At 32.6% G+C, this 23,860-nt stretch overlaps 1 protein-coding gene across 1 annotated transcript in view; it reads right to left on the bottom strand.

Moving 5' to 3' along the window:
• Nucleotides 1-1,832: 1,832 nt before the first annotated feature.
• The window catches only part of LOC149946563 (chromosome-associated kinesin KIF4-like), a 29,809-nt gene continuing 7,781 nt past the window's right edge, over nt 1,833-23,860 (bottom strand). The window contains exons 6-25 of the mRNA XM_090174030.1: nt 22,408-22,583; nt 21,959-22,342; nt 21,364-21,422; nt 17,960-18,050; nt 17,859-17,900; nt 15,804-15,986; nt 15,622-15,719; nt 13,441-13,585; nt 12,698-12,994; nt 12,176-12,325; nt 11,775-11,943; nt 11,633-11,718; nt 11,099-11,269; nt 10,894-11,034; nt 5,477-5,545; nt 4,646-4,756; nt 3,574-3,615; nt 2,921-3,070; nt 2,407-2,477; nt 1,833-2,032 (exon numbers count right to left, since the gene is read on the bottom strand). Coding sequence (XP_090030156.1) covers nt 1,939-2,032; nt 2,407-2,477; nt 2,921-3,070; nt 3,574-3,615; nt 4,646-4,756; nt 5,477-5,545; nt 10,894-11,034; nt 11,099-11,269; nt 11,633-11,718; nt 11,775-11,943; nt 12,176-12,325; nt 12,698-12,994; nt 13,441-13,585; nt 15,622-15,719; nt 15,804-15,986; nt 17,859-17,900; nt 17,960-18,050; nt 21,364-21,422; nt 21,959-22,342; nt 22,408-22,583 — 2,729 coding nt within the window. The 3' untranslated portion in view covers nt 1,833-1,938. The remainder of the gene's footprint in view (nt 2,033-2,406; nt 2,478-2,920; nt 3,071-3,573; nt 3,616-4,645; nt 4,757-5,476; nt 5,546-10,893; nt 11,035-11,098; nt 11,270-11,632; nt 11,719-11,774; nt 11,944-12,175; nt 12,326-12,697; nt 12,995-13,440; nt 13,586-15,621; nt 15,720-15,803; nt 15,987-17,858; nt 17,901-17,959; nt 18,051-21,363; nt 21,423-21,958; nt 22,343-22,407; nt 22,584-23,860) is intronic.

Genomic DNA, 23,860 nt, shown 5'->3' with positions numbered 1-23,860 from the left:
TATCGAAAATTCGAGTCTCATTCGGAAAATTCTAAAATGCTTGAGGCGACCGAGAAATAATATCTTATTGTTGAGGAAAAAAACAATTTTCATCGTTTCAATGCAGGTAACACAATAAGCATATATATATATATTGATTTAACGAGTTGCTGGAACGCTGTGGTTATATGCCGGATTAATAATATTGATTAATTAGGCATTTTAGAATTTTCCAAATGAGATCCGAATTTTCGATAGACCATATCTTAGCAGCCGTTTGACGTAGCCGGATGAAAATGGCACTTTCTAAATATGAATCCACCCTTGTGAATCCAAAAATGCAGGTTTCAGGGGCGTAACATCATTATTAAAAAGTTGTCAAAAACGATATTTGGCGTTTCTGGCGGATATGGAAATGCTACACGTGAATCAAGACATAGGTAGGAAAGATATTAGTAAAATATTAAAAATAAAATTGGTTTCAACTAGCTATCATTCATAGTTATTGAGATAATCGCAAATAAGTGCCAAAATCCCAACGGCTGAAGACTTATTTAACAGAGTGTACATGTATATTTAATACAATAGAACAGCAATAGCTTAAGTTTCAATCTGTAAATTCTGTGCCAGCATCCAGTGTCATATTAGAAATCAATGTCATGCAGTTTGTGCATAGTTTCATCCCAGGCAGAAGGTTTTTTTCAGTTGAAGATGTTTTGATTTGAAGTGAAGATCCAACGTTACCAATCTCAAATTCTCCTTAATTTTTCTTTTGTGTTTCTTCTGTGGATCGCAACATAAAACTTGCCTTTGTACGTAATAGTGCAAATACGAATTTACATGAAGTTGGCAAATATTTGGCCAAGTTTTTTCTCCACTTCTGATGTTAATCAGGAAAACTTCTTCTAGTGTAAAATCTTTGGGTGCGTAATATTTCACTTCATGCGATTCTGTTTCTTTAAAACAGTTTTCACTATTCAATTCACCAAAATAGCATTTTGTAGTAGTCATTGTGGCTTAAACGATTTCTACCTCTAATCAGAAAACTCTTGGTTTCAGTATGTTGTGACACCTGGTGTGGCGAAACTAAATTAATATATGTAATATTATGAAAATGGACAAATCTAACTAAATAATAAAATCAACATTTTTATACATCATAAATTACCAAGAGAAAAGTCTATAAAAATTACAAAAGAAAATCAATTCGGACAATTTTCACGAAAATCTGAGCATTTCAAAATGGTCAAAATTGGTAGTGGTGGGGGTTTAGTAAATTGCATGTAACTTCGTCAAAGGTCCAATATACAAGAAAATAATTTTACACAGCATGTATCAGCACCAGGTAAGTCAATTTAAATAAAATAATATTTTAAAAATAAGGTATTTTGGGTATCAACGAGCGACCGATTTGAAAATTTGAAATTTCTAAAAAAAAATTCAAATCACTTTGTTTTCAAAATTGATTGGAAACGCGATACTGTGGTCTTTCCCTTTAAAATGACTCAAAGAACACGTCTCTATCATTAATAGAACCAAAGTTATAGCCATTTATTGGATTAAGTGCAACAGATTTCGGAAAAGTAGCCAAATTTTTGTTTGTCTCATAACTACCCCAAATTTTCTTTTTGGCCATTTTCCCTTTACAGGGGTTCAATTTATACTTAACCACACCCCTTGGCCAAATTTCATCAAAATTGGAAACTTGGGTGGTTTGGACCTGGTTGATTTGACGTGGAATTACTCATATAGTTCTTCTGTTTTTTTTTATTAAGGTTTCATCTAATAGAAACATTAGTATATTTTTAAGTGTGATAAGAATGTTTGAAATGACTGAAGCAGAAACAACCATATGTAAAATAAAATTTTTAATTCACAATGTTAAAAATTAACTTTAAAATTATTGATCTTTAAAAAATATTTAGGTAAAAATGGAGCCAAAAATTTACAAGAAAAGGTTTAGGATAATGGTGAAAAGTAGCTTGAATTTAATGGCCTTGTCACATCAAGAATTGGAGGTTTAATAGTTGTGTTCAAAATGCTTCTTTTACTCCTACAAAAAATTTTACAGTATTAAAACATCACTTTTGCAGCATCAAATGGAAACTAGAAGTATCACTCATACGAAAGTTTGCAGGTTCCTCTGTTCTATTTTTTTTAGAAATAGTGTGGTGTGAAGTATGACTGATTTTATAAAACAATTACACCTGTGAAGGTACAAGTTTAATTTTTATGTCCTAGATGGATGTCCATAAGAGATCAATTACAATCTTGTCGTTTTCTTATTAGAGAGCAAGACAGTCAATGCATAAATTCTAACACTATTTAACAATTTGTTTTTAAATAAGTATTTAACACATTTGTAGGGAACTAAACCTCCTGCCAGTTAAACCATAAACCTCAAAAAGGAGAAATCGTCAAAATTACCTAGTATTTTCTTGAAGAACTCCACTCAGAAAGGTCTGATTCATAACAGTATCTGAAGTATCAGAATTAACCTAAAAAAATAATTTTAATCTATAATTGCAGCCTACACATGTTTTATAGTGAATTTTGAACTTCACATTAAATTAGTTTGTTGAACCAAATGCCATTAAACTCGTGAAAATATCAAGCATATCACTGGTATAGAAAAATTAATTTTTATATCAAGCACATCACTGGTATAGAAAAATTAATTTTTATATCAAGCACATCACTGGTATAGAAAAATTAATTTTTAACTGCATGGAATCTTTTGACATAGAATAGGCATTAAATTAACAATAAATCAATACAATAAAAGCATTGAAAGATGAAAGTGCTCTTTGAAAAGTGCTACTATTTAAAACCAGATAAGTAGTATGTTAGTTTAAAAAACCTATAACACAAAATTAAAAAGCACTATTAAGTACTATTTAGGTAGCCCTAAAACATAACTTGGGATATTAAAAAATCTTACAGAATTGGAATTATTGGTGTTGGTATCTATGTTTAAGCAATCCATGCCACATTTGCAAGAATTATGACATGCTTTTCCATTTTTCCTGCAACCACAATGTCTTGTCTTGCAACTTCCTTTACACGAACAGGTGAATTGATTTGAAGAAAGCTAACAAAAAATAACAATTATTAGGTTTTAATTTGGTACCCGAATACCAATTGAAAAATATGCCATTAAAAACCTTTCACATACTAATTTAAATTTATTAATACTGCTACAAGAATTAAATCTTTTTTTAAACTAATTTTAAAGCAGCTGAAAAAAGTGCATGCTGTCAAATCCTTTAAGGGAGATGGCTTAAAGTCTGAAAAATAACACAAGTGAAAACTAATTACGGTACATTCAAGACTGTTAATGCGAACCATATAATTAAACAAAAATTTACCAGTGTTGGAATCAGTGTATTAGTTTAGCTTAACCATTTTTTCACGGGGGACTATCTATATACTAAGGTTCATAATAGCATTCTTCTATGAAGCTCGTAAACATTAACAATTTTTCTTGTCCAAACAATTTCTATAAAACTATTACTTTTTTTTAAGTATGTATACCTTATACAGTCAATGTCCAACAAGTAAAAGCAACTTAGAGATAAAGAAAATTTCACAAACCTTGTCATTTTCATCAATGGAAGTACTTGTCCCATTTTTTCTCTGGAAATGAAAAGATAAATGAACTGTACTGCATTGATATGGTCAAAGTTGGGGGTCAATCACACTAAATAAATCGTTCACATTTAAAACACATTACATTTAAGCTCCACTAAGAAAGAACATGATCATATTGGTCGGTAAGAGTTGAATAACTTCAGAGTTAAGTTAAATCACAAAGACTTCACCAAGAACTAAGTTACCTTAAATAATATTTATGATAGTACCTCTACACTAGCTCTATATTTAGCAAGTTTTTAACAAAAATTTACTTTGAACACTAGTGATATAAGATACAGATTGCCTACAAGATAAAACCAATGCCTCAAAGTAGTCTAGGGAACAAAACATGTACAAATATTTCGTCAACCTTAATTTTGAGCTTGACATTTCTCTCTAACTATGAAATTATTCTCGTTTCATTTGTTATAGAAAACTAAGTTTTTCACAGAATCAGTTGTAGTGTTATGGGAAGTCTGCGTATTGAGTCAAAGGGACCCTCCTTTTGGGAAGTATGAACTCTTTAATAAATTAAGTTACTATAAAGTTACTATATTCCTTGCACACAGCACAAATTAACTTAGCTTGCTACACAATAAAAAAAGTTTTAGAGCATGACAAAACTGATACATTTGTTCATTTTCATAAATAAAAAAATTTACAAGTCTTACATTAGAAGTAAGTTTAATGCAAAATTTTCATAGTGGATCCAAAACATTATTTATGCTTGAATTGAAATTAACTGTCTCAAACCTTAGAGAAAAGTAGGGAGTACTTAAAACAAGGTTTTTATCCAAACCTAAATCTATTTACAAAATATTTTGACAAAAATGTTTGTCCTACACCCAGGTCAAGTAGTATACCACTCAAATTCTTCAATTCAATCCCCCTAGGCAAATGTGGGTTACCAAAGGGGAACACTATTTCTCTAGTATTTAACAGTTAAAAACCATTTAAAATTGCATACTAGGAGTTTTGTTATTGATATTGTTCCATGCCTTGTAAAAAAAGTATAGTAAAAAAGAACCCCTACCAAATGTATAGTTTTTCTTGTCATTCTCCTCTGCATAGGTGTTTTAGACCAATCTGGATCAGCATCGTTCTCCTCATTTGAATCATTCTCAGAACCTAAATAGTCTGAGCACTAAAGAGAAACTAGTGTTACAAACACAAATTTAATAAACCTAAATTCACTCAGTTGTTCAAACATAACTAGGTTGTATCTAGAAACCTTATATACCAAAGATTTATGTTATGGGCGATTTAAATCAATGGTTTACCTGTAGAATTAACATTCTTAGCTGCTCTTGCTATGTGCTATTACATAAATATTCCAATATATAATACAGACAAATACACCTGGACAACTTTTCTAAAATTTTGGCTGGGTGTAGGGACCTCCAACCAATGACTACACCCCTGCCTAATGGAAACAAAACTGCTATAACACAATGGCTGCCAGCTTTGTGGAATTAGTTCAAAGTCATTTCCAAGTCTCTAAATGGGTCCAGTGAACTAAACTAATATTTCTAAAACCTCAAAAACCAAAATTTTTTAAACCGCTATTGCACAATCTTAATCATTGTACACCTGACTATGAGATGCGTAAGTCGCCTCAAAATAGCTGTCATGTTTTCAAAATAAAAACTGATTGAGCAAGTGGTTTTTAAATTTTTGAATTTCATTTGTTCTGTACAAGAGAGCCAGAAAAATTAGTTCGAAGTTTCAAAAACCTTGAATTTTTTTTATAATTTGATGGCCTGTTAATAACTAGACCCGAGTAGTACTGCTCAGTTTCAAGAAATTGCTCCTACAGCCCTGAATAAGTAGAGTAGGGTATTCGGAGATAGGTGCATAAACATACCTCATCATAATTCAAATACGGTACTTCTTTGGTCTTCTGTGATTTCTTGCTTTTTGCAAGATAAAGTTGCTATATTAAAAAAAAATAATATACAATGGCTGTTTTTAGTGTAGTCAATATATTAACCACAGACTAGTTAGAATTTTAAAATGAAATAAATCTTAGATAAGCAAAGAGTAACATAGCAAAAGGTGTAAGCCAGAATTTAACAATCACACTTGATTTAATTTTTTTGACTAATTGCCAGAACCGGCCAATTAAACAATAGAATTGACGTAATTTTATCAATGAAAATTCATAAACTTGCTAAGATTAATTTCAACCAATAAATTTATTTAAAACTCTATAGTTTCATAACTTATTTTTATCATGTTGGTTTACATTATTCTATAGTGAGAATGACTAGTCACACTTAATACAAATTTCTTCTTAATACATGTAGGTGCTTATACAGTTTTTGTTTTGCTCGAAAAAGTGATTTTTTTCAAAAACTATGTTTTCTAGAAAGTTGAAATTTTTACTGCACATTTAACGTGCCAGGGGACACTTTCTACCAAAATTGCATCTAAAATCGAAAAATATTTTCACGTTTTATTCAAAATTTAACGGCTAGGTGGTATAAGAAAATTGTAGAGCGTCACAGAAAACGTATAAATAGCGTTGGCGCGAAAAAAATAGACGTCTTTTTCACTGACAAAATAAGACTTGAAAAAGTTAAAAGTTGGGCAAGCTAAAATAACTTTTTTTGAATTCCATTGGGAGAGTAGTGTAACTTTATGAAAGTCAGAAATTTGTTAATCTGGTTTTAATGCAATAAACACCGCTGAAAAATCGAGGAGACAATGGAGATGAAATTAAATTAATTAAATTATTAATGGCGATTTAAATTACGTAAGATCTGGCGACCTTGCTGGCCAATGTGCCGAACCGTTTCACCCTATTCATCATTTTGAAATACAGTATTTCACATTTTGGGGGTCATGAGGCATGGCACTCTTTTTGAAACCATAATCTGGCTCATTTAGCTATTGATTTTTCCTATTAGTTTTTTAATCTAATATTCCTGTGTTTGCATCTAGTCGTATTACAAAACCTATTTTAACCCTGATAGGCGAGAAGATAAATAGACCACAGGTTTCAAGGTCAGTAAAAACCTTAAATTTATTTAGTAATTAAATAACTGTAATACAAACTGTGTAACATTATTGTCGTAATCAATCTTAACAATCATGCCTCAATATTCCAGAGCTGATCGTACGGAACTAGTGGTCATTTACTGCACGGAAGGTGGAAGAAATCTACGACGAGTGAGAGATCTTTCAGCAACGACATCCAGATAGAAGACCATCCATAAATACTGTAAGGCGAGCTGTAAATGACTTTCACCAGTATGGTAACGTACAACCTCGATTTCGTGGGCCTGGTCAGCGGGATTTGGACTTTGAAAACACAGTTTTAGCCGCGGCGAGTATGGATTTTACTTGTAGTAAAACTCTCATTTGGGAAATTTTACATAGGCATAAGTACCATCCTTACAGAGCAACCCTTCACCACGGTTTACGAGATGGAGACGCTCAACAACGGCTGGATTTTTGCAACTGGCTAATAAATTCCGTGCATGACGACCCTCAATTCCTCCGCAACATGCTATTCTCGGGTGAATCCTCGTTTGCAAAAGACAGCCCTTACAATCACCAAAATTATCATGTTTGGGAAGACAAATCCACACTGGGGATATGAACACCGTCACCAATTTCAATTTGTTGGAACCAGGTTAATTGGTCCAGTATTCTTACCGCAAAATCTAAATGGCCAGAGTTATTTAGATTTCTTGAGAAATGAGCTAGAACAACAACTTGACGAACTGCCATTGGCGCAATGAGCAAGACTGTGGTTACAGCAAGACAGTGCCCCGCCTCATAACCACAGAGCCGTGAGAGATTACCACAACGATGGATAGGGAGAAACGGTCCCGTACACTGGCCAGCAAGGTCGCCCGATCTGACTCCGTTGGATTTCTTTCTTTGGGGCTTCGTCAAGGACAAGGTGTACGCCACTCCGGTTGAGACCCTTGAAGAGCTGCGTCAACGAAGTGTAAGCGCTTGCTGGGAAGTAACCCCGGAAATGATTCAAGCCGCCTTCGACAATATGATTGTTCGCGACCAAGCCTGTATCGCAGCCAAAGGTGGTATTTTCGAAACGTACTTATAAATTTTGTTTGTAAGTAGATAAATAACATGTCTCTTTGTTTTTTCAAAAAAGTCGCATTTTTCATCTACGAAATTAAATCGTGTAATACCTTCTTTTCCATTGTCTCCTCGATTTTTCAGTGGTGTTTATTGCATTAAACACCAGATTAACAAATATCTGACTTTCATAAAGTTACACTACTCTCCTAATGGAATTAAAAAAAGATATTTTAGCTTGCCCAACTTGTCACTTTTTCAAGTCTTATTTTGTCAGCGAAAAAGATTATTTTTTTCGCGCCAACGCCATTTGTACGTTTTCGGTGACGCTCTACAATTTTCTTATAGCACCTAGTGGTTAAATTTTCAATTTAGATGCAATTTTGGTAGAAAGTGTCCCCCGGCACGTATAATGTACCGTACAAATTTCAACTTTCTAGAAAACATAGTTTTTGAAAAAAAACACCCTGTATAAAATACGGGAGGTCATGTGACAATGTTTTGCCAACGTCACTTAGCTGTAGCTCTTGAAGGTTAGAGAGCACGCACTGCAGTCGCGAGAACCTCGCAATCTGAAACCCGCGTGCAAGTAAAGCACTTAAATATCTTGCATTCGTGACACAGATAAAAACATTTCATACTTACAATTTTTATCGTTTTATTTTATAGAAACACCTATTAAAAACTGAAAAATTAGTGAAATTAATCCGCGCCTCTGGGAATCAAAACAGACTGGCTATACTAAATTTTGTCCAACTTTTGACTACAGATACTGGTCAACTTATGCTTGCTAACAATTTTGCTTCTTTAAGATCATGCTTAACAATATATTAAATAAAAAAATCAGTTAAGCCATTTCACATTGAAAAAGTGCAATGTTCTTTGATTCGGAATTTTAACAAGGGTAAGCTAGTTATTTAAGCAAGTCTCGACTCTGACTTGTTTCAAATGTCCCTGAATAGATGTCACCAAAAATCAAGTCTAAACCAGTTAGTCAATGGGTCTTGAAATCAGCTTTCAATTAGTTTCTATGTATACCATACCAATAGATGGAAGCACATGCTAGGAGCTTATTTTTTCTTTCTGAAAGAGCTAGACTTTCTTGCAAGATATGTATGAGGAGCAAAAAAAACCTTGGTCAGGTTTAGGTTATTATTAAGTAAATAAATTATTATATTTTTAATTTCAAAATGTTTTATCAGGAGACATGGCTAGGAGTTGACAGTGGTTGCCCCGTTGAATGGACCCCAGTGTCTGTAGCAGAAAAACCCATTTTTCCCAATCACTCCGGCATTCTACTCTCCCATCAAATTTTATCTCTGCCGTTCTCATGTTATCTCGACTGTTGCGCGATATCCTATCCTACCAGCATTGCGCCCTCTGGGAGCTGCAGGGTTGGCAAGTTTTAAACAAAATGTTTAAAACAAGTGTTTAAAACACGTTTAAAACAAACATTTTAAACAAACACCAATTTGTTTTAAACTATCTGTTTATAAGGTAAATTTTCATTGTTTTTTGTAAGATTTTGGTTATTCAATATGAGGGAAAAGGTAGAAAAAACCATTCCAAGGCTCTAAGAAAGGTAAATTGTATTGATAACGGGTAGTTTGATTTTAAGATTATCTGAAAAGGGCGACTGAAAGGGCTCGATATGATTTCATAAATTTCCTACCAGTGCAAAAATCCTACGAACGCATTGAATTGTCTTTTTGTTTAAATAGAATGTATATAGCTGACAATATACACCTATTTGGAACACTACCTATGCACGAGATAAAAGTAGGGTTGCTGTTTAGTCGGGTTGTAACGGGTTTTAAGTAACACGGCCAGTCTGGACAGATCGGGTTAAAACTGACTAGGTGGCCCTCTCAGATAAAAATCAAGGGATTTCGGTCCCCTTTCTCGATTTTTTAGAAATTTTATGACGTGATGGAAGTTTAAGTTTATAGAGGTATTTAAGTTCTTATTTTTTATAACATTGTTTATTTGTGATGATTTATGACTGCAGACGTGCACATTTCAATAAACCAAAACTAAAAACCATGTGTGGATAACTAGCTATTTTCCCTTTTCTTAGTACTATGCGACCGAAAATTCCAGGATAATAGCTATATTAAAAACCCTACTACAGGTTAGGTAGTATTTGCATGGGGCATCGAAAACCCTAAGGGCGTCAATGGTTGGTCAACAACGCTAAGCGAAATTCTTGGCTCATTTAAATAAGCGTGTACTCTTTGGTTCTTCTCCCTGTGAGTTTATTTATAATACCATAAGTGGCATAATTACTCTAAGTCAAGTGTGCCAATAGGAGCCTTTCCCACAGAAAATCTTCAATTTGAGCTTGTTCTAAACAGACCAAAGAAACGTAGGACTCGCGAATTCCATTCAAGTACCGTATATGGTATTTTTAATGCTCGCGCCGCAGACGTCATTTAAGTCACTTTCGTTAAACAAGGTATCATTGAAAAATTCATCTTATTGACACACTTAGGGTAATTATGCGACTTATGATAATACGTTTAATGATACGTAATATTTAAATGAGTTTACTCGTGAGTCTGATTCATAAGTATAATGAATAGTTTAAAACGTGATTTAAACATAGTTTTTTATTGTTTATTATGTGTTTTTTATTGTTTGATTTAAAAACAGTTAAAACAATGAATTTTGTTCTTTTTGAAAAAACAAGGATTTTGCCAACCCTGCTGGGAGGCGTGTAAAAATGCTTTATATTTAAGATTTGCTCCTCCTCACTCTTTGTCAGAAACAGATCTTTCCCCAGTGGTAGTTACCCCAATCCTTGCTAGGGAGTGAGACTAAAATATTTTATATAATTTTTTGGCGTTTAGAATTTTATAATTTTTTAAAGATTATGAATTGATGGGAAACCAGACTTTTTACGAAAATCTGGAGTAAACAAACCCAGGGATCCCCGACTGTCAGGTTTGGGGTTCCCATACGATCCCTACTTTTTTAACACTTTTAACAATTCAACAGTAAAAATTAATAATAATCATTTCTTCTTTTGAAACATTTTGAAATATGTTTATTGTTTAAAGAGAATAAAATTAACATATTGAGATGGATTCTTTACTCATATTATATTATGTTTACTTGAATTACTTCATTTAGGTATTAAGTCAATGACTAAATAATCAACTGAAGTAAACATAACATAATAAATTTTTAACTCAACTACACATAAGCCTGCGTTATTTGAAAAAATCTTACCGTTTGTAAATGATCAACTTCATCAGATTTTTTCTGCAAACTCTCTTTCAGTTGAGATACCACAGATCCAGATTCAAAGCACAGATTATCTGTATTACTTTTTATCTTAATTCCACTTATTTGTTCCAACAAAAATGAAATCTAAAAATAAATATGTTAACCCCAAATTTCATATGTTAATAACTTAATTCTTTAAAATTTATACCTTAGTATTGTATACATCAGATAGTTCATTCAATTTCCTATCATAGATTTCTTCATCTTTCTTTTTTTGCTTTTGACAGGCTTTAAGCTCATCAGTAATTTGTTCACAGGTAAGTTTTGCATCATTACAACTGCGCTTAAGTTCAGTTATTTCAGAGCTTTGGTTAACAACCTGCAAATTTAACAAAATTTTTTTAATTCCATTTTTCCAAGAATTAGTGCAGGATCAAGCGGATTGCTCTAGTGCAAGAACTAGTAAAACGGACAAAGATATTTAGGGCCCTCTGCAACTAAGAAAAATTATATATCATAAGCATGGACACAGTGGCGCACCCAGGTGGGTCTCAAAAATATATTGATTAACATTTTTTTTTACTTATTACTTTCCATCTGAGCCTTCAACAAGCCCCTTTAATTTATTTCTGGGTGTGCCACTTCATGGACATGTACAAAGAATTTCGATAGTGTTGAAATTGCTATATTTCCAAAAAAATTGTGAAACATTACCGAGTAAAATGCGTTAAGTTAAGCATACCGTATCAAACATATATGATAGTGCACATTTATACTCTAGGGTCCTGTTTAATTCCTTCCATCTTGTCTTGTCATTCATTGCCAAATCTGGAAAAACAATTGAGTATAGATAATATTATGTTACTTGCTAGTGAAGTTCTAACCATCTGGTTCTTTCAACATATCTTGGTGTATCCCCTTTATGCTATTTGTAAACTCCTGAATGCTATGTTTAATTCTTGCTATTTCTTGTTCTATTTCAAGTTTCTTCATTAATTGTTCAGATGAGTCTTCCTCTTTCATATTTGATGAGTTTCCACCTGAAATTCTTTTCTAAAAATTTGAAAATCATCAGTGCCCATTGTATTAACATATACACATGCCTTTGAATTTTTTAAACTATTTTATTTATTGAAATTTAAAAAAAAGGATTGAGATAACGTTAAATTGATTAAGATGTGATGGACTAGATTTAATTTTAAGAATAGCTCTAGTTTACCTATCTGGTTTGGTTTTTTATTTCATACATCTATACGTAACGATAAAAAGGTACCAATTTGCAAACCTTCTTTGGAGTAATTGAGAGTTCTTCCAGTTGTTCCTCATAGAGGTGAAGTTCTTCGGCAAGTTGTGCTCTATTCTCTTTCAGTAATTCGATATGTTTTCTCGCTTCTAATCTGTTCACTTCTACATCAATTTCCTGATTTAGCCAATCCTAGATTGATAAAAAAATAGATGGTAAAATGCCATAATGGCTATTTTGGTGAGTAAGGACTAAGTTACAAGTGACTTGTAAGACCTGTTTTTTTTCACTTAATTTACAGAAATCTTTTATAGCAAAGAAGGAAATAACGTTTTGTAATTAATGGTGGACCAACAAATTTCATATTTCTGCCACCAGGTTCAACAGAAGCTAGGGGAGATAGGTGCTAGTTATAGCACGTCTTCAAGATTATTTTTTGGTTTAGTTCATACTCCTTTTTGAATACAAAAATATTTCTCAATTCAAGTTAGCTACCACCAGGAGCAGACTACAGCAGAGATAGGCCTGTGCACCAGACTCTGTAAGGAGACTGATAATACATACCCTTATACGCTCCATTACCGATGCTGAGCCAGTCCTTTGAGAGAATGCTCTATTTTTAGCTAAAGTATTCTGTTTTTGAAGTGATGCTTCTAATTTCTGTTTTGCAGCTTGTGCGGCTTTGAGTTTTCTTAATAAATGCGTATTCTCTTCTTTGTTTTTGTTCAATAACATTTTGGCTTTCATTTGCTCATTTTGGTATTTTGCATCTTGGCACTTCATCTTACGCGTAAGTTCAGCCATGCGCTTGGATTCACCTTCCATCTTGCGCATCAATGACACTCTAGTTTTCTTTAATTCCTGAAAAAAAATTTCATCACATAAATAACAAACATAGTAAAAGTTCATTTTTAAATTAAAAGGATGTTTAAATATAGGTCTCCTGTATAATATTCTAAATTATAGTTAACAATACCATATTTAATATTTAAAGTTAAAATTATTTAGGTCTCGATTACATCAAGAATGTATTTACTTATACTTGGGGAGAATTTGAACCCGGCCACCTGTTTAGCCATTATAAGTCTCTCGATGACTTGGGCCTAAGGTGGTGCCTCGGGTATTAGCCTAGCTGATTATTATTTTTTGCATTGCTATCAATCCCCCCCTCAAAAAATTAAATCCAGCTGGTATCACATTGGTTCCTTAAACCTTACATATTCCAACACCATTTGAACGCACACCAGTGACTTTTTCCGTCCCCTATTCATGCATAAATACATTCTTAAATCAAATTTAACTAGTACTTTAATTTCTTTTTCCAATGACTTCATTCTACTTTCTTGCTCTTTCTTCATTTCAAGCAACTTGGTTTTTTCATTTAAATCCTTTTGCAATTTAGATATTTTGTCTTCCAATTCTTTAATTTTTCTACGTCTTTCCTCGCTGACCCTATCAAGAAATTGTTTAAAATTGCAGTGAAATGCTTAAACTTTCGCTTAACAAATAAACTGTTATCTATGAAAGTTTGAATAAGTGAAATTAAGTGGGAATAAACTCCTGTGAAAAAAGGGAATATGGAGAATGGGATAGCAGAGCAGCTGTGGGAGTTAACAGTCAGCCATATTAAAAAGAATTGGTTCATGTGGACTTTCAAAGAAAGCATCTATATTAGGACTGTGCCTAGTAATTTTAAAGGAGAGTGAAGGAAAGTAATTCGACAATTTTGGAAGTTAGTTAGAGTGAAAAACGGTTGTGATAGTTGAGTTATATTTTTTAAACAAATATTTCATTCTTCTTTACACCTTTTTAGGTACCCCTTGGTTCTTTTTTCTTCTTTCAATCATATGATGTGGAAAAATGGAGAGTGAATTAATGCAAAAGGGATTTTTAAGTTGTACTTAGGGGCATAAAGAATTTAAACAAAATCAAATGTACTTCCATGTTTTTCTGAGTAATCTGTCTAAAATGAAGGTAATGGTAGTGATAATAACCTTGTGAATCCCTTTTTAATAACACCCCTTTATTTTCCCTAACGTATCTTGTGCAACACAGCTTCTTAGTTGAAAAGGGAAAAACGGGCAACAAAACAGTCTCATTCCTTTGTGCAATGTAAACAATGGTTTAATTAAAACCAAATTAAGCTCCTTCGTTCAGTTGGTGATGACAGATAAAAAGGTAATTTTTGCCTCCTTTGCTCAATTTTTAACCTTTTAAGGTAAGTACGTTTCTGATCGCTTTTAGAGTCAGTATGGCAACCTAACATTTTCAACCACTTGTAGACTCTAAAAGACTTAAACGTTTTTGAAATAGTTCCGCGTAAGTACTTTTTTGATCCCTCTTAAAGTCGGTATAGCGACCTAAGATTTTGGTCCACTTACCGACCCAATAAGTCTTATCATTGCAACTATTAATTAAGAGTCCGAACGCAGACCTTAAATTGTAATAGCTGTCATGATTTGAAAAGACATTGCACACTTATAACCCGATTAATGGAAAATTAATCCCACAGAACTGTAAAAATTTGTGATTTAATAAAACAAATTTAAATATTTTTTAATAACTTCTTTTCCATAATCTTATTTTTTCGAAAAAGATCATGTATTCAGCCTGAAAACATTTACTTTTTTAAAAATTTATTAACCCAAGTAGGTCACATTCGTATAATTAAATTTGTTAGGAAAATATATTGTTAATGAAGATTTTGATTTCTTAGTATACTGAAGTTATAGGGTTCCTGTAAAGTTAATTATTTATCAAAATAAACAAGAGAAAGTAATATCGTGGACATATATTGCGAGCATTAATATTCTATGTAGTTCAAACATTTTCTGTCTTTTATATTGTTTGGATTATTTCTTTATAATTACGATAAATCGTTGATTTATGTTTACAAATCCACAAAAAAGTATTAACAATTCAATCACAGCTAAATATCTTTTAGAGCATCAAATTGGTTTTTTTTTCGAGTCCAGAGTCGGAAATACCGCTAAATTTAACGTCGACCCAACATAATTTCAGAGTCATAAATGTGTCTATTTAAAGTAGGGCCAACATAGTTTGGGAGTCGTAAATGTGTCGGCCAATCCTATTTCGACTAAAATATTAATATTAGAGAGTCGTACAATATTTGTCAGCCTACCGTCGGCAGCTCCCAAAGCGGCTAGGACATTTCTACCAAAAAAAAGAGGGTCGACCGACCATGCTACTCGACACTTTGTCGACGACAGCCCGACCCTGAATTGCTACAGGGGATTATATGCTGCGTGAAAAATTTTACTTAATGAGCAGCCCACTTGTTTATGGAAGGCTTGGATAAAAATTTAAGTAAAAATCAATTCAATGGCATTCTGTACACTCTGGAAATAACTAAGGTACTTATAAGCATCAAAATGAGAAAAACAACAGATAATAATTTATTAATGTAAACAGCCAAAACTGCTTTGAAACTAAGATAGTTAATGCAAAGATAAATTATTAACACTTACTTAGCTGTAGGATTTTTAGTAACTAAAGGTGCTGAAACCTCTTTATCTCTCTCATTTTCCAACATTTTTAGCTCAGCAGATATTAATGCAACGTAAGCCTTAAATGAAAAATATAATAAATATCAATTAATTTACTATGAAACTAATTTATTAAATATAGAAAAAGACAATGTTACGCTAACCATATCATCAGCAGTAACAGAAGCCATTTCATCCTTGGTGTCCAACAGTCTATTAAGTAATGTTTGTTTTGAGGAAAGTGTTTCTTCTATATTTTGAAGCTCTTTACTAATAGCAACACTTATTTCCAGCTCAAGTTCCGTATTTGGTAGACTTTCATTTTCTTTAACATTACTTGCATCTTTCTAAAAATCACACAGTCAGATATTAATAAATAACTTCACACATCACTACCCCTTTCTAAAACAAAGGTTTTATACTGTTCCAAAAATCCAATTCTCATTTGACCTTTCAATTTCATAAAATAAAATTCAACTTTGTTTAAATTGACACCTCATACAAATAGTATAAAAAAATTATTTTCTTCTATTTATTTGAGAAATTGAGATTCGGTTCCAGTTGTAGATGAAAATATCGTAGCATTTAGATTTAATTAAAATAGATGAGACTTCATTATTTATGATAGAGAGTTAAAATTTTAAAATGGCCAAGCAAAATTTATTTTTCGCTGATAAGGAGACTACCTGAGATGGTAAAATACAATTTAGTTTAAGCTCTGTAGTTAAACTGATAGGGATGGCAAGGACTAGCCAGGTTGGTTATAAACGTTTAGAAAAAATCCATGGTAAAATAGTTTTTTGTTTGTTTAATATTTTTGTAACCATAATTTACCATGTATAATTTTTCGTACAGGGTTGCCACAAACAATATTCTCAGATTCAAATTCTGACCATGCTAAGGTCTTTTCCCTGACTTTTTAAGGACAAAATTAGACAGTTTAACTTTTTACATTTAACAGAAGTTAATCAACTTATACAAAAATTATTTCAAAGATAGAAACTTATCAATGTAATAGCGAATTTGCCACAGATCAAAAGTAAAATTACCATAAAAACGTGTCAAGATTAAACTGAATTCCTTGACTTTTTACAAATTCTTAAAATTCCCAGACCTTTAGACTAGAGGCTTGCGCCGATTTGATATGGGTCGGCGGCGGAGTTTGACCCAAAATATACCGGCGGCAGCTTCGGCGTGGCCAAAATGGCCGGCGTTTGTATAAAGTTTAGAGCTATTTCTTGTACTGACAGTTTAAAAAAATACGGGACCAGAAGGGCAAGGGCAAATACCAACTCGTACTAGTTGGTGTTAAAATGTAGTTATTTACGCGTAAATGAAAACCAAGCTTAATATACCAAAATAAAAGTCTATAAAGAAAAAAAGAAACGGCGGCGCGCCGTTCATTGTATCGTCGGCGGCGGCGCGATTGGCACGTTCCAAATTATTGGCGGCGGCGGCGTTTAGCGGCAGCGCAAGCCTCTACTTTAGACCCATTTTTAAATTTCCCGTTTTCCCTAACGTGTGGAAACCTGGTTGTAACCATAATTTACTATGCATAATTTTTAAACTAACAAGAATAAAATTAAAACCATAAGCAAGCTAGGCTACTCAAGTCATTGAAAAATGACACTAAACCACTAAATTGTGGATAATCCTAAACATATCTACATCGGGGTCTCTTACTAGGTGGTTTTAGACTGTTATAGCCGATCTTTAGAACCACATTGGTTCTCCATTATTAGAAAAAACCCAATTTTTTACAACCCTGTAAGTAGTCCATGTAATTTGTAATTCCTAAAGGGCTTTCATTTTTCCATGACAACCAAAGAAGTTGGTACAAAATCAAAGATAACCACTTTTCATATGGTCTTTGTGATCAGTCATTTTACTGCAGTTATAGCAAAACACTAAAGCAAGGGAGTTAGACAGTGGCGGCAGCAACCGAAAGAGCAAATGCGTTATTATCAAGCCTAGTTTAAGAAAAAATAACCAACTTAAACTAGTTCTTTGATTAAAACCAATTTGGAAAATAATTCTTCAAACTTCTAGTATTTTGAAAACAGTAAATCTTTAAACAATACAAGTTTTAAGAAATTGGATTTTGAATATATTAAATAAAAAAACTACAATTAACTCTAGAATTTTGAACCCTAACCAGCACAACACTCTGAACTATGTATAACTTTTGGTTAAGAAATAAAAATAAAAGAGATACATACCCAAGGTTGTCTAGGATTTGGTGTTGACTGGTTTACAACAACCTGAAAAAAATTAAGATTAATTATACTAGTAAATTTCAAGAGAATTGGAAAAACACTACCATAGATTCATTTATTATTGGTGCAAGTTTCTGCTGAATAAATTTAGCAATGTCAACATTTTCTGTGTTGGCAATATCTTTCAAACTGTTTCTGTAAATGAGGAAAGAGAAGCTGATGAGTTTTTTAGAAACATATATTCGAAGCGGCTGATGTTTCCCAATCGGTTTGAAGGTCAATGCAAGTGGCCAGGCACTAGGTGGCGCGAAAAGTCATTATGGAAGGAAATTTCCCAGGGGAGTAATTTATTAGAAGCAAGCTGCCTTTACCTCTCCATGGAGAGACAACATTTACAATTCTCGAGTGATTTATTGGAAAAGTGTTGCTATCAAGCTGTCATTGGAAGTTATCTTGAACTTGAGCAGAGGGGGAATGAATGGAGTACGAAATCTGGAATATTATTTTGGTTTTCGAACATTTTCATACTACCCTGCGACCAACCACTTGCTGGATCGATCTTCTGTATAATTTACTGTAAAGATGAAATTTATTTATTTCCAATATTTAATTATGCAATAACAACAAGACAAGTGTTGAATTAGTTAAGTTAATGGAAAAGCTACAAGGGTTATTTTTTTTTGAACATAACTTGAAAATAATTGGTACATGCATTTAACGATATTTGTATTATCTAGGGAGAAATAAGTGAAACAGGAGTGACTGTTTGGGAAATTTTATTTCATCAGCAGCTGCCAGGACTCTTACACTGTCAATATCTTGATTCTGCTTAGTTAGGAAGCTACATTAAATCTAAGGATAAACTGGAGGAAAACTTAAGCATGGAATATAAAACTACACATCCCAAATATTAGGAAATGACTAACATTTTGAATAAAAAAGGTGTTTAATTGTAGATTAATTTGAAAGAACATAATACCTGCAAGACCCAAACAGAGGTGTTTCAATTAATTATGCATACAAGATTAGGACTAAATTTTTGGATTTCAAATCCCCGACTTATCCAGGTTATCCCTGACCAATATTTTGACAAAATTCCAGTAAATTTCATAGTTTTCATAGGTATAACAGGAAAGTGAAACCATTTTTCTTTTTAAATATCACAAACTTATATTTTATAGCAGCATACTGAGATAGTCTTTCTCATCTCTCTGGAAATGGTGCCTGCCATGAGCCCAAGAGAAGAGACAAACTTTTGCCAACTATATAGCCCTTTTCGCAAACCGAGGGGTCGTAATGGGGGATAAACGCTCACGCATGCGCAAATAGCTGTTGGGGGCCAAGTTACTAGACGATTGTTTGTTATTGTGCGGGAATTTAATGCGGTTTGATAACGCTGTGTGACCATTTAAGTTAAATCGTGTATATTTATGTTATATCAACATAGGTTTTACTTAAATAAATGTAAATATATCGTTATCGTGATATTTTGAACTGTTTTCTAAAAGGAAACTAACAGAGTTCCCAGAAGAAGTGATCATAACTAAGCCTTGGAGATCTGCCATCTCGCTGTTGCAAAAGTCACTCTACCTATGGTGATAGAAATATTAAATTTCATCGAGTTCCAGTAAAATGGCGTAAATTGTGGCAAAGACTACTTAATCGTATAGAATGGAAAGCTGCACAGGATGATAAAATTTGCAGCAGGCATTTTGTTAGTGGGTATCCAGGGTGGGAACCATCGGATGTTGACTCGGTACCAACACTTTTTATGAAACCTATTGTAAATAAAGTTACCCATAAAAATGCTGTATCTGAAAACAATGTAGAGAAAGATTCTTTTGAAATAATTAACCCATCTGATGACAACTTGAGCAGCAATGTCTTAGAGCTCTCAAGAGAAAGTAGATATGAAAATCGGATTAATAAGAAGGTATGCTTTTATATTTCTAAGTTATTGACTCGAACTAATTATTAATGTAATATTTTACAGAAAAAATTGGAAAGAGAGCTATTTGATAGAAATGAGCAAATTTATCTCTTCAATCATCACTTTCATTTCATGACTATGTTGGAGACAACCCGTCTGAACCAGTATTTATTGAAAATAATGAAAAATCTAGTGTTGTAGGCCTTTTTTATGGAAAATTTTCCGTATTTTTCCGAAACATATTAAAAACTTTTTCATTCCATGATTTGTCTAATATATTGTTGGCAAATTTAAATAAAGCGGCATTTTCACCTCATTTTTTCTAATCTAAAAGTAAAACTAAACCTATAGACTAGTTTAAACTGGTTGAAATGTAACACTTAATGTTTTGTAGTATGTTTACTGATATTAGTCATTTTAAATTGATAAAAAGTTTAAAACCCTTGAAAAGTAATTTATGTTTAAATTTTTTATTTTTCCGATTTGAGATTATTGATATTTTACGGAAACAACTTAAAAATTACTTCGAAAGGATATTTCATTATTTTCAATAAATACAGGTTCAGACTGGTTGTCTCCTACTTAGTCATGAAATGAAAATGGTGATTGAAGAGATAAATTTCCCAATTTCTATAAAATAACTCTTTCCAATTTTTTCTATAAAATATTACATTAATAATTAGTTAAGAGTCAATAATTTAGAAATATAAAAGCATACTTTCTTTTTAATCCGATTTTCATATCTACTTTCTCGTGAGCGCTCTAAGACATTGCTGCTCAAGTTGTCATCACATGGGTTAATTTTTTCAAAAGAATCATTCTCTAAATTGTTTTCAGATACAGCATTTTTATGGGTAACTTTATTTATAATAGGTTTCATAAAAAGTGTTGGTACTCAGTCAACATCCGATGGTTCCCACCCTGGATACCCACTTACAAAATGCCTGTTGCAAACTTGATCATCCCGTGCAGCTTTCCACTCTAAACGATTAATTAGTCTTTGCCACAATTTACGCCGTTTTACTGGAATTAGATGAAATTTAATATTACTATCACCATATGTAGTCACTTTTGCAACCCACTACACAGCGAGATGGCATATCTCCAAGGCTTAGTTATGATCACTTCTTCTGGGAACTTCTGTTAGTTTCCTTTTAGAAAACAGTTCAAAATATCACAATAACGATATATTTACATTTATTTAAGTAAAACCTATGTTGATATAATATAAATATACACGATTAAACTTAAATGGTCACGCAGCGTTATCAAACCGCATTAAATTCCCGCACAATAACAAACCATCGTCTGATAACTTGGCCCACCAAGCCATACTGCGCAGGTGTGCATAAAATTACGAAAAGGGCTATTGGCAATATGCGATGCAAAGTTTGTTGACTATTAAAATCTTAATTTATCCCAGACTTATCACAATATTATTATTAATTCCTGTCAGCTTAGCCCCTCATTTCCCTGTACCACTTCTAGAACGTCAATAAATTTAATTGAATTTGGAAATCCCCGACTTATCCCAAGTTCCATACAAATCCTGGTATATGAATGTAAAAACCAACCTACTCAGTTATTTCTACAAATGTCTTCAGCTGAGTTTTCACTTGATCTCTAGCAGATTCAGCCTGTAACAAAAGTTCCAAAACTTATTATTGAAATAAAAATAATTTCATTATTATCAAAAAACCACATGCAATACGTTGTTTCAGCTTAGCCAAAAAAAAATAAAACAAATTCATCAAACCCCAAATGTAATACAAAACAATATTGTCGATATAAAAACCAATAGTTATAATTAGTGATTAGTTGATTTTGATGGGTGGAGAACATGAGTCATTCAAAATACTCTTTTCTTGAATCAAGAATGCCTTTCATTAAATTACATTTTTACTATTTTATACAATTTTGTTATGCCTAACATAAAAAACCAATTAATTTTAAAAATATTTCAGAAATCATTCTTTTTGAAAATTGGACTTGGATATGAATAAAATCTAAAGAGGTAGGGATGACAGTGCGGCCATTTATCATGGAATGAATCTCCTTAAATATATATAGGTGCACGTAAATCTCACTAATATTACTGTTTATTGCTTTACAGACATACGACATTAGTTTATTAACATCCCTACCATTGTCCATAGAAGAAAAATAAACTTACGCAGATCATTCGGCCACAGAAACCCGATATTTGTAGCATGCACCTTTTCAATTCTTCTTGCAATTTCATTCGCTGTTCTTCACTCTTTATTAATTTATACCTAAGTTTCTTAAAAGTTGGTTTTTCAAGGTTAATAGTATCATCATCACTGTCAATCTTTGGTACGTTTAATGTGTCATAGGCAGATGAATTTAAATCATCTTCACTTTCCTCCTTTGAGTTTCTAAGTTCAGATTCTTTTATTTCATCTTTCACAGGGGTGATAACATCTTTCACTGATGAAGTATCTTTAAAAGAGACCAAGTCATCCTTCAGTGAGGACAAATCTTCTTTAATAGGACACTTGCTCATGTGGATAGCAAATACCGATTTAAATTTTAAAACCTAAAATAGTCAAAATAAATTAAACCACCCATGTAAAATGTACTATTCCAGACCCAATTTCTTACCATTTTCTTCAATTCTTCTATCTCTCTCATACGAGGGTCTTTATTAACAATAGGTCTATTTTTAATTTTACGGGCCCTATCTGCATATCTCAAAGTGTTGGCTGTTTCTTCCAGATTCGAATCTGCAGGGCTGACACATGCTACCATCACAGTATAGCTATTTCCACCCAGAGAATCTAGCAACATAAAATTACAAACTTTAATGCAAGTTCACTAATTTAATAACCGAAATAATTGTAGAATCTAAAATGTTATAATAAGAATAACGATGGCTACTTGGGTATAAGGTATGAAGTAAAAATAAGTGAAAACCACTTTAATTACTCAACAATGTTTTGACTAAAATTATAATTAAAATTTGAAGAACAATGACTAGTTCCACCCTTAGATTTTAATTTTATTTATAATTAAAGCTTTTCATTGCATAATTTAAGTGGTTTTACTTATTTAATATGTTCGTTTAAGTTTCTATCTTACAATTACCATCATAACTGATCCAAGTGTAATAAGGTTTTGTTATCTGAAGAATCCATTTAAGTATTGTTAAGTTTTCCACAATTAACCTTGAAAAGCAATAGTATTAAATATTTAAATTAACTTAAAATTGCTAAGGGAAATAAAACATTTAAACGTTTCTAGGTCATAAGGTAATAAACCATGCATTTCAATTATAGTGTATTATTAGATCAATAGCATACAAAGCATATTGTACACTGTTAATGGGCTTTTTTTAAATAGAATAGGGATTCCATTTCTGAGTAAGTTATTTTCCTGCTAATTTAAGATATGATTAACGAATAGAAAGTACACTTCTTTAGTCAAAAACATTACATTAAACCTAGGTTTTATTATTATAAATATTATAACTAAAACAGCCCTAAAATTTTGGAGTTTTCCCATTTACCTTAATCAAGAATGTATTTATTAACACTTAAATGGTTTACATTAAGGTGAACCAAGATTTAGTTTTCCATTGGAATGTCTTGAGAGGAAATCCACCTAGATGCGATTCAATTAGCCTTTTCAGTTTACATAGAGCCATGTAGCGGCCACTGCGGGAAGCTCAAACTGCTGGATTTTCATCTGCTAAGCCATTGATATATCATAGAGAGTTTGCAGCAGTTTAAGAGCTGTTCACATTGGCTGCTTCGTAAACTGAGAAGGCTAAATGTGTTGGAGTAAGTCAGATTTAGGGAACTAATTTGATTTTTTTATAATAATAATAATCAGCTAGGCTAATATCCAAGGCACCACCTTAAGCCCAAGTAATCGAGCAACTTTTAATGCCTTTAAACAGGTGGCCATGTTACAATGCGTAGGAAGGTGGTGGCAAGCCCTTCATGCCACGCAAGCCAACAGCTCCCTACACTAACTATTACCGTTAAACCTCTACAAGTTTTTATGGAAAGGGGAACCCTTTTAACCAGTGAGGAGAGAACTTGCAAACTCTACG

Source organism: Leiobunum rupestre, chromosome 4 (assembly GCF_980474605.1).
Source record: "Leiobunum rupestre chromosome 4, qqLeiRupe1.1.hap1, whole genome shotgun sequence".
In the NCBI taxonomy this organism is placed as follows: domain Eukaryota; kingdom Metazoa; phylum Arthropoda; class Arachnida; order Opiliones; family Sclerosomatidae; genus Leiobunum; species Leiobunum rupestre.
The sequence above is the reverse complement of the archived record's forward strand: the minus strand, read 5'-3'. Positions and strand labels throughout refer to the sequence as shown.